The sequence below is a fragment of the Cajanus cajan genome, chromosome 10 (genome assembly GCF_000230855.2).
Source record: "Cajanus cajan strain Asha chromosome 10, NIPB_CcT2T_4, whole genome shotgun sequence".
Lineage (NCBI taxonomy): Eukaryota > Viridiplantae > Streptophyta > Magnoliopsida > Fabales > Fabaceae > Cajanus > Cajanus cajan.
Window position 1 is genome coordinate 44,506,132 of NC_138526.1, and position 11,977 is coordinate 44,518,108.

An 11,977-nucleotide genomic window follows, 5' to 3' on the forward strand; every position below is an offset into this window, starting at 1 on the left:
CTAACACCCAACCACATGCATGAAGTTATTTCAACGAACTGAGTTTTAACGTAAAATTCAAAAATAATACAAGCAATTGCCTTTTAGCATTGGATGCATAAAATACAACCAGTATAATGTTACCTGAATGAAGACCATTGATCTTTACATCGGCTGTTGATCTTTGGGGTGCGTCTGGGTGTTATATTCAACTAGGAAGGTGATCCTTCCCGCGTCATTTTTCATTAAACTGTATTACAAACTAAAGGGATTTTATTTTTCTACTTCGTTTTAAATCACAACAAAACTTATGTCGACAACTAGTACGTGATATTTTCCAATGAAAATTGAAATTTTACCCACATAATCTACAATAAAAGTTTGCAGTGAAACTCCAATCCCGATTTAAAAACAATACAAACGACTATGGAACTGTACATAAATTCCAAGTAAAACTAGAATTATAATTAGAAAACAATACAACCAAGACCTAGAAACTATATAAATTTTGTCCGTAACTTAAGATTGGCAATTAAAGCATTTGATACTTGTATGATTCATTGGATATTTAAGAACAAGTATAACGAAGGCATAGGATTGTTATTATATCCTATTCGTAAATATTTTTGCAGTACATTATGGGATAATATATTTCCATAAAGCATGTGTCATTGAGTGAAGCAAGAAGAAAACAAAAGTCCATTCCATTGCACTAAGTGTGCAAAAGACGAAACCTACATCATCATCCTCAAAAGCCTTAAAGGCAGAAGAAACGTCCGATGATATATTGCCACATTAGTATTTTAGAATAATGATGTGATCGACAATAGGCAAACAAAAGACATTAACGTAGATCTATAAGTATTAGACAGAAATGACAGTCCAAATTTCTCCAAGTAGGAACCAGCACAGCCGCATCAATGATCTAGTGACCGTATTTCTGAAACTCCCACTCGCTATTATCTATACCAGCAATGAAACAAGCGGTGAGAATAGCACTAATTAATCCATTGAAGTCCAAACAGATATGGAGGTGGAAAAGGAACTTGTCCCACATACCTAAAGGGCATACTTGACGAGTCTTGAGCCATCGGCTTATGCAATGGAAATGAAAAGCATGGTTACAAACTCCTGTATAAGATACCAGCCAGTGTCAGCAACAATTAGAATAATCCTGCTTTTGATAAAGCTAAAACATAACTAGAGAAGCATACATAGTTGGATAAATGACCTATGCATTATTTTTTGCATTCAACACAAATTCTAGCCCATGTTGCTCCGTACTAAGGGAACAGGCAGTATCCACTATCCAATACAAAATCCAAACGTGTTCGTATTTTAAAAAATTAACGGTCTGCAACATATATTGACTGTGTCTTTGGTTCAGCATCATCGACTTGGATTTTCATGTCCAAACAGAAACAGCCAGTTATCCTTGCACATTTGTTTTTCTGATTGGACGTGATTTCTTATCCACCAAATGTGTTTCCCAAAACACTGTGAATAGAGTATATATTCATATAAAATTAAAATATTATACAGATGTAGTGCACTATCACAATTTGCAAGCCAAGCCAAATGCATTGTCTCACTCATAACTGCACCACACCCTTAGTATCTGAATATGTAAATATGTCTCACAAGGCCTATCATGAAATGTTGCCATCAAAATAGGTCATATGGTCAGGGAGAACACCTGTTCTGCATGATGATTTTAAGGAGGACAAGCTTGAATATGTAAATATGCCTTGAAGGATTGTCAAACTCTTCAGTTTAATCATTAGACTCTTGCGAGTTTACAATTCTAGGTAAAGAAAACGAGTTATCTCACTATCAAACTCTTTACTGGATACAACTGGATAAACTTGGGTAAACTCTATAAACCCATGTAAACTTGCATAAATTTTCGAGTCAAAAAGCCAATTAGAGAGCTTGAAATCAAATATAATTCCTCACTCCCACTCCACAAATTGACCCCTCGGTGTTAGTATTTTACTAAGGCTTGAGTAAAAAAGCAAATTAGCAAATTTGAAATCAAATGTAATTCCCCACTCCGCAATTGACCCCACAGTTTTAGTATTTTACTATGGCTCAAATGATTTGAAGAAATTAACTTACTTTTTGAAATGTTTTCACTTTAGGAGCTTATGTAGTTTGATCTAATTTATTACTAATATACTGTCACAATTTATTATTGTAGTATGCTGCTACTTTGCTTTATTATGGTGTAGATATATTGAATTATTGTTATGTTGAAAGTATTATGTTATGCATACATATCACTAATATTTATTTAATATTATATTTTAAAAGAGTTAAACTCTTACAAGTTTACAAGTCTAGTCGAGAAAAGCTTCAAGAGTCTTACATAGACTCTCGAGTTTGACAACCTTGGATATTAGGTGATAATGAGACTTGAACATATGGATTTTCAACTAACATTAGTTACTTATGATCGACATTATGTTTTTACTTATGAATGCACTACTTGCATGGTTGTTTGAGTGTAAAATTCAACTTTACATTATGTTACATTGGAGTGGGGGAAGGGATGTTCATATTACATGATGTCCAATCATACAATTTCAAACCCACACAAATTCGAAGTGGCAGTTGCATCAAGAAGATTGTGCTACCAAATAAAAAGAAAACACTTAGTGATGATATCTATGATCTACAGTATGCTTAAGAATCTGAATATGCATTGGTTGAAAAGTTGAATAGGAAAAATAATTAAAAAAATCAAAAACGAGGAAAAGCAGAGTATCTTGGCTGCGAGAAAAACAAAGAAACAATGAGAGACCAACAGAGTAAAATCACGGAGTAACGAGCAGTCACACTCACAGCACACATAGTAGAGGAACAAAGCATGTTTTGTTATTATGCATATTAATTCAAGACCTTGACTCAAATAGCCCCTTACTTTTTTTTATAAATAATCCTAAAATCTTCGTCAATAACTTTCTTCACAAATGAATGAACACACAATAACACAGTAATTCACTCAAATTTTTCCAGAACATAATTTCACACAAAATCAACAACAATGCATAGTAAAGGGTTTTGCAGCGTACCCCAAGCCACGGTGCATTCCTCGCTGGTGGCGCTAGCCTGGTTGGCCTGGCACTCAATACCTAAACCAACAATGAAGCTCGAATTAGGTCATTCTCTTGAAACAACGATGAGCCACAGAAAATATTGAATCAAAACGCTTACAGAGATCCATGATATGGTTCCGGCAGATGGCGCAGTTATCGACAACGATGTCTGCAATAACAGCAAAGAAATGAACAAAAATTAAAAGAAGGAAAAAGAAATTAGGGTTTGGGAGAGGGTCAAGAAAAACGCACCCCAAGCCCAGAGAGCAACGGCATTCCACTTCTTGATCTCGAATCGCTTCGGCTTCTTGGAAGAAGGACCGGCGCTGCTGGAAGGCTCGCCGGCCGGAACCATCGTCACGTCGGAATCCAGAGTCGCCATTCGTCTCAACTTTTTCAACCTTTTGGTAACGAAGATTTCTGGTGTCGTAAGCTCGTACTTTATTTTCAATAACTTTCTATGTGTAATGGGTTGGGCTTTTTACAGTTTTGGGCCTTTGTAAAATGGATACAATACAGGTTCTAATCTTTATTACGTTTACGGGAAGATATTGTTAAAATAAAATTTTACTTTTTTATAACAAAACCTTTAGAGGATGTGGTACAATAATTATTATTATTAATTAACAATTAATGATTAAAATCGTAGTAATTTGTATATCGTGTTATGTGTATATTTGATTTCATCACATTTGATTTGTCATTAATAATTCCAAGGCACGAATTTTTCTTATAAAACATAGATCCTAACTATATCTAAACTAAATCTGTCTTTTTCTAATGATGTCGTTAAAAATTGAACATATGTGAACATATTTATTTTTGTATTTTCATATTGTGATTGTAATAAACTATACATATTGTCAGAATTAATAATTTAATATCTATTTTTTAATATTAATATCAACGGAAACACGTAATTTTTTTAAGCATATTAATAGAGGTTTGCATTTTATTGATACAGAGTGTTCATCGATTTTTTAAGATTAATTTTTGTAAAAAAAAAATATTTATGTATTGTCTTGAGTTTAGTTTCCTCCCATAGTCATATTTTTCTATTTATAAAAATTAAATTCGAAATTTGTTTCATTCAAATTAACCAACAATTCAGTGACATGAATTTTCTTTTTCACCAGAAATATCTCAGCAGCATAAGTTGCAATAAATGTGTAGTAAGTTACGACATCATGAACAAGTGCGAATCTTTCATTTCAGAAAATATCCGCAAGGCATTTCTGTAATATGATCGAGAATATCTCACAACAACTATAATAATTAGCGACTTACATTCTCCCACGTGATTAGAGATTTTTTTTTCTTTCTTTTTTTAAACGTGAAGATCATCTAAATAAATTTCATCTCTTCCAACTAAATCTTTTCTATGCACATGAAACTCCTTACAACATGTATGCACATAATTAGGATTTAAACTCCTTACAATATGTTGAAAAAACACAATTATCTATTAATTACGTTGAATGTTTTTTCGCATGACAATAATTTAGTGAACTTTGCCTTTTTTTTTATACAATTTTAATCATCTAATTTACAATAAAAAAAGTAACAAATAATAAGTTATTGGATAATAAATAACTAAGAAAAAAAATTATTCAAAATGTCAAATAAACTTCAACAACAATTACTTTTTTTTAAGGTGATTTAAGTGTGACAAATAAAATAATACATATATTATTTTTTTCACATTTAAATTCTTTCTCTTATTAAACACCTTTGACTTCTTTACTCCTTAACCGCACATTTGATACAGTCATTAGTCTGACATTTTTATTGGATTTCCACATACTCTCGGAGTTTCACTAGCAAACCAACATATGTAAAAAATAATATAATCACCATTATAAATTGTTTAAATCAATAAGTAAAAGCATGAAAATGATATTAAAAAGGGGAAAACAAAAGTTTATTATAATGAAAACAAGCACCGATTTGATGCTATTAACATGAAGTTTGGTGTCAAAATTAGAAGAAAAAAAATATAAAAAAATAAATGATAAAATCTCATTAAAGAAGACTACAAAGCATAAAAAATGTTCTAATGGAGAAAGAAAGTGGACAAACAATCATCCTATAACTTAGAGAAAAAGTGAAGACTCTTGATTTGTGTGGTTAAGATAAGTTTTATCACGTTTTATGTAGGTATCAAATATTCTAGTCTAGAAAACGCACTAGAGATAATCTAGTCACTTGTTTAAAGTTATAACATTTAAAAGTATATTATGTTTATCTTTACTATGAAGACTTTATATCCAACTATTATATCTTCTTGGACCTTCATTATCACGAGATTTTGTGAGAATTTTGTCATGTTATTAGATAATGTATTTTTGTACGCAACCATAATCATTACTGATTACATTTGATGTTTGATACGAGTCTTTGATAAGGAAAATACCAAGTTATTCTAAGTACATAAATTAAGTTGATTACAAAAAAATAATTTTAATTATACAAAAACTTCTCAGATAACACATTTTGATTATGTACATGCTCAGATAGTCCATTTGCCTACTAGTCTATAATATGAAGTGTGTCGAGATAGTCCAATCATAATTGATAATAGTATATTGTACTCCTAAACTTTTGTTTTTTGACAAAATTTTTCCCTCAAACTTTAAGGCTTTAGCAATTTGTACCCCTCCAACATGTCATGTGAGCACTTAGCTAGTATTTTGATGGACAACAGATATGAGGCACAAATTGTTAAAATCTCAAAGTTAAAGAGCATAATTTGCAAAAAAAAAAATTTACTTGGGAACAAAATTTGTTAAAAAGCAAAAGCTTTGGAATATAAAATACAATTAAGCTTAATATATAAGAATTTTTTAAAAATTATCTATATCCAAATTTAAATTTATTTAATGGCTAAATTATTAATTTATTATAATATTTTTAAAAAAGATTTATAAGATGTGATCTCATTATTATTTCAAAAGTCTCCTCAAGCCATTAGTTGGATGTACTACCATTGTTTCCTACATAAACTTAATTGCATTTTTTATGACCCATTTTTTTATGATTTCATAGATTTTGTCAACCAATTTGCAAAATCGTACATTTTGCGGCCAAATTATTCTTCTTTATATTTTATTATTTTATTAGTTGATTGTTTAATATTATTAGCCGATAGTTAATGTATCATATTAACCGTTGACATAAATTGTTGAAGTAACACATAAATATTGAAATAATATAATATGTTACATCAACAATTAACTTATTACATTCAACAAGTTAGATTAATGAAGTGACATATCAATGTTATGTCATATTAACAATTTACGTATCATATCAGTAATTAATATATTGTGTTGCTGGTCAATATATCACATCAATTATTAATTAACGAGAATAATCATTAATAGGGTGACAGAATATATAAAAATTTAAAAATTAGATTGCTAAATGTATAATTTCATAAGTTAGATGAAAAAATCTACTAATCCTAAAATCTAAATGATAAAAATGTAATCAAGTCTTATGGATAATTTAAATTATTGTGGAGGAGTTTCTTATGGTACTAATGTTAATTTACACTAGAGCTAAAATTTTCTACATATCAGGAGTTACTTCCTATAATTTTTTCAAAAAATTAATACATTGGATTTTCTTAATTCTAACCCATTTAAAAATGTTATACTTAACAAAAAAAAATTATAATTAGATTAATCTGAACACTATTAGAAGTTTAAAAAAAAAGACTTAGTCCAATGGACTAACCCAGTGGCTCAATGGACTGAGATCAAAAAATGTGGCCCAACAAAAATCAAGTAAAGTTAGAGGAATGATTTTCATACTGAGCTTTTTGACCACCTTAGCCTATTTGAGTTCTATTTCCTTTTCTTTTATAAAGCTTAAATAAAATAAAATAGATTAATTTGACATGTCTCAAAGGCTATATTGGGTTACAAAATAACTGACCCAGCTCTAAGAAATTTAGACCGAGCCATTTGACAATTGTAAGTCTCTAACTACTATATTCAAATTTAAATTACATTTTTCACTCTACTTAAAAAAATTACATTTTTCAATTCATACATTTTATCAGACTATTCAAATTTCTTTACGCAAGTTGAAGTATATTAAAAACCAGTATTTTAACATGTGTATTATATCATACAAATATTTATTTTATATAACTATAAGTTATTAATAAAATATATTTAAAAATTGTAATAAAGAATTCATGTTGTAAATAAGAGTATTTTTAATTATTGATAATTTTTTTTAAAAAAATATTGAAACACACTATAAAATTTAAAAAATTTTAAAAATAAGAAGTAAAGACATTTTATTTTAAAATATATGATCGTTAAACAAAATACTATATATGACTCAATAAAACTATTAAAATTCATATACAAGATTGCAGTAGGTGATATTAGTTTATGTTTTTACATAAAATATACGTAAATATAATGCCTTTATTTATTGGACGGTATTTACGCTTTCACAAGAAATGTAAGACATATAATTCCTCTTTTTTTCATTATAGCATTCTTTGTTGCTTTCGATCTGCCACGTACGTTTTGCCTCATTTAGACACAAATATATAAGAAATAATATATATTGTGGATGCTATATATATAAACCATGAAAAACATATCTATACTACTATATATAAAGTTTTTTTTTTTTTTAAAGTAACTAGCTTTCATCTTTACATTTATTAATTTATTATATACTTTACAATTATATATATATTTTCACTATCATTATCTCTTAATAACCTCCTTTTTTTTTAAATATTAAGAAGCATATAACATGTTTCTTTTTCTCTTAATCTATACCTATATATAAAAAGGATAAATTCATTTATAACTGTTTTTTTTTCTCCAATTTTTTTTCTCATCATTGTGTTTTTATTTTCTCAAGCAAACGTTTGTAATTTTAATTTGTTGACAACTAAAAATAGATTATATGGATAGGATTTATTCATCACATTTTACATTAGCCCTAATACCCATATACCCAATATTGGTTGGTGGTTTACTTAATTAAAGAATGATTCCATTTTTTTGATATTCACCAAATTCATTTATTGTGGGGAAACGAAATGCCTGAAATCCCTTCCTCCATTGAATCTTTCTCAAAGGTCAGAACATACGCAACATGCATCCTGCCAATTCACCACAGAAGAAAGAAAATTTAAACTTCATAATCAACCTTCTACCAACAATACCTATTTCAATAATAAAAGCATTAAAAGAAGTGTATAGAAATATATAACACATTAAATATCATAGTAACTAATATTCATATTTATTGCAAAGTATTTTTTTGGTGAACAATGCAAAGTTTCTTAGTTACATTAAAGAAGACTTCCGTAATTCCGTTCGTAGACTGTCATCATCACCGTACGTGTAGAGTCGCCTCCACAACATTTATTTAAAAAATAATAAACATCTGTGCTTAATGTATAACCCAAACTTTTAATTGTATATGGTGGTTTCTAATTTAACAAGAACTTTTGTGTGTATGTCTGTTATATTGGTAATTAATGGAAATTTTTTTACACGTAACTTTATCATTAAACAATTGAAGTTATATCTTTCAAAAAGAAATAAAGCCTAATAAAATTGTACCAATTATCTTTAATAAAATTATTTAACCCTGTTTCTTCTTAGATAAGTCAAACATATGACATATTTTAGCAATGTCGTGTTGTTATGAATTTCACATAATCTCAGGTTAGTTTTTGTCAATATTGTAGAACTGAACAACCTATTGACATTATTCTGGCTTAAATAATTATAATCATTAATTATTTAATATCTTTCATTTAAGGTCTTAATAAAATTGACTCAGGTCCTCGTGCTACAAACCTCGATGATTATTATATGGGTTCCAAAAATGAAACGAAGAGTTGAAAAATCTAATAAGTTGACACTATATATGATACAAATACTGGATTCCACAAGAAGAAGTCAAGATTGACCTGTTTTTGCATATGTAGGTGGCTAATTTAATGGCGACGTGAAGGACTAGAGAAGGTAAAAGGACCATCAATTGCGCCGGTTAACTAACATGGCGACGTGTTTTAAGTGTTTGGCTGACTTCCATTGTGAGAGACTATGAGTATTTACTCTTATAATAATAAAGTGATACTCCAATAACTATTTTATGTCTAAATTTAAGATCAAATATCGGTCTTTTATTTAAGAAATTCAAATATTGAATTATGATTTTGACCAATTTTTATAAAATATAATTAATAATACTTAATTATGTGTTATATAAATATTAATAATATTTGACCAACTTAGATTATATTTCATGAATATTGATTAATCTTTAATTATTAATTTTTAAACACTATATGAATCATATAGTAAATAAAAATAAAAGGTGAGAGTTGCTTGTGTTCTTGTTTTGACCTAATTAGTGGGGAAGACTGCTTCTTCTACACTTTACTCCACATTTTTATGTCAATGATGACAAATATAGGATTGGGAGCCACTTGCCTTTGAAACCAGGACCATGACAGCTACAGCTACATGCAGATCCCCAACATATATGGATATGGATCTTACATCATCATATGCCCTACAACAAATGTACATGCTGTTTTGGCCGATCGATCTGGCCACCATACAGAAAAATAAAATAAAATAACAATTGTAGAGAAATTGTATTTAATTTATACAAAATAACAAAAGAAAAATAAGAAATAAGATAATTACTGTGAAGGGAAAACATAGGTATAAAAATAATAATATTGTAAAATATGTTGTATAGAATTTTTTTTTATAATAAAAAATAGGTATACAATCCTAGTTGAGTATTTGTTATCAAAGGGTGGGATAGCTGACCCTAAGATTTAAGGTGACTGCATACACAAGACAGGATTCGAACTCTTGACCTTGCTTAAGCATGAATCAATCCCTACCGCTGAATCACACGCTTGGAGTTATTTGCTATATGAATATATATCTTTACCAAATAATGAAGCAAATAATAATTGAAACGCCCAACTGCCCTGAAAAAGAAACAGACAGGTTGAAAGTTTGAAAATGAAACCCTAAAGAATATGCCAACCGAAGATGGATACGACCAAGAATTCGTCTCACGAATTTGATTTAATTAATAAATAAACGGTTCTAGGGCAAGATAATACGAGCATACGTTTCTACAACACTGGCCAATTTGGACCTACCTGCTAGGTGTGAGAACTTCTTCTGCATTTAATTTATAATCCTCGCAAATCTTAATTATTAATTAGGTCGAACAATTAAAATGAGATAAATAAGTTTCCACCAAAACTCATATTTTGCACAAGAACAAACTAAAAAGATGGAAAAGACTGAGACCTGAGAGGAGACATGTTGTATTAATTGAAGAGAGCTCAACGAGATATCACGAGGAAAGTAAATATATATTGATGGAGCACGAGAATATTATTTAAGTTCTTGTGGATCATAAAATCATTCTCTAATTAAATAAAGTAATAAACGAAGCTATATGAGGAATTATTGATCACAGGGACCCCATATTAAATAGAATAATTAATTAGAAAGTGCAATAAATAATAAGAATTGGTTGATGATGACGAGACAGGGACTGGTGGTTTTAAATATTACCACATATATGGAGCTATAGATCCCTGCATTCGCTTTCTATGCGTATTGCTATTCATTATATCTTGTGTAAAAGTAATAACAATATGTCATTTTCTAATTAATATAAAATTCTCCTTTTTCATCTTTTCAACCTTTAGCAATATATATGCTTGATTAATTTCTTTTCCTGCACAAAAGTGGAATTCTGTAAACAGCGTAATACTACTACAAGAATCTTGACATAACACCATATATATATATATAAGCAATAACAGGAAAAACTAATAACTTCCTCCGTTTAATTAATTTCATAAAGATTAATTTATAATTTTATTTATTTATTAATTTCATAGCAATATAGTAACGTAGACTATTTATTTAGATGAATATTTAATAAAGTTTTTTTTATACAAAATTTAAAAATTCGGCAATTAAAATGCCAAAGTAATATTAAAATTCATCTAGTTAAAATATTATAAAAGCAAGTAACCACATGAATATTTATCATTGAATATGTAGATCACCTGCTGGAAGGTTATTATAAGTTAGATAAGAGTCTTTGAATCATTAACAATGTAACTATATTGAAATTTTAAGAATTTAACAGTTTGAAAAATCTTATTTATTTATTTTTAAAATTAGTAAAATGCGTAATAATAGAGTGTTTGCATATATATATATATATAGATGTTCTTGTGAGAAAACATCCACATAAATATTTGTTGTGTTCATTTACGATTTATATCAACATGAATATATATAATATATTTAGTTTGTGTATACAAAATGTTTTCTTTTACACCAAAAAAATGTTTGTTTTAGTAATAATAAACATATATATCATTTTCTTACAATTTAATTACTTTTATTCAAATTTTCTTTTTTATTTTTCTATTTTTCATCACATAGTAAGTTATATCTATTATCTTTTGTAATCTCTATATCTCATCATGAGAGGAGGTCACCTTCTTCTTAATAGGAGGGGAAAAGACAAAAGATAAAAAATATTCTTCCACGTATGAACTGGGGTACCAATTATATATCTTTACTAGTAGAGATCAAAGATCTCTCAACGGCTACGGAATAGTCTAACTCATTACGAACCATTCATTAGAAGCCTAATATGCATTACCCATAAATTAATAATAATGTGCAATATAATTTTTATTAACATATAAATATAATTTATTAATTAATGTTAATCCATAATAATAATAAAATAGAGAATAATTATATAAATAAATATATAAAATATAATAATCAACACAAAAAATTTTGGCGTTATTCTACTTGTACACTTTCTATGAAACTTTTCAGAAGGTC

The 11,977-nt window shown here is 28.6% G+C and overlaps 1 protein-coding gene across 1 annotated transcript; it reads right to left on the minus strand.

Moving 5' to 3' along the window:
• Positions 1-560: 560 nt before the first annotated feature.
• On the minus strand, positions 561-3,507 carry LOC109806089 (RING-box protein 1a). The gene is made up of 5 exons (XM_020368444.3): positions 3,330-3,507; positions 3,196-3,246; positions 3,054-3,113; positions 1,039-1,110; positions 561-942 (listed from the first exon to the last, which is right to left on the minus strand). The coding sequence occupies exons 1-5, from the start codon at positions 3,457-3,459 to the stop codon at positions 905-907; spliced, it is 351 nt and encodes a 116-aa protein (XP_020224033.1). The 5' UTR covers positions 3,460-3,507; the 3' UTR covers positions 561-904.
• Positions 3,508-11,977: the final 8,470 nt, after the last annotated feature.

What these genes read in the sequence shown, in the direction of transcription:
- LOC109806089 (XM_020368444.3), bottom strand. Translation starts at nt 3,459, where the DNA reads ATGGCGACTCTGGATTCCGACGTGACGATGGTTCCGGCCGGCGAGCCT. An exon ending in CGTTGCTCTCTGGGCTTGGG is followed by an intron (nt 3,247 to 3,329) that starts GTGCGTTTTTCT and finishes CTGTTATTGCAG; the next exon opens with ACATCGTTGTCGATAACTGC. An exon ending in TCGTCAAGTATGCCCTTTAG is followed by an intron (nt 943 to 1,038) that starts GTATGTGGGACA and finishes TTGCTGGTATAG; the next exon opens with ATAATAGCGAGTGGGAGTTT.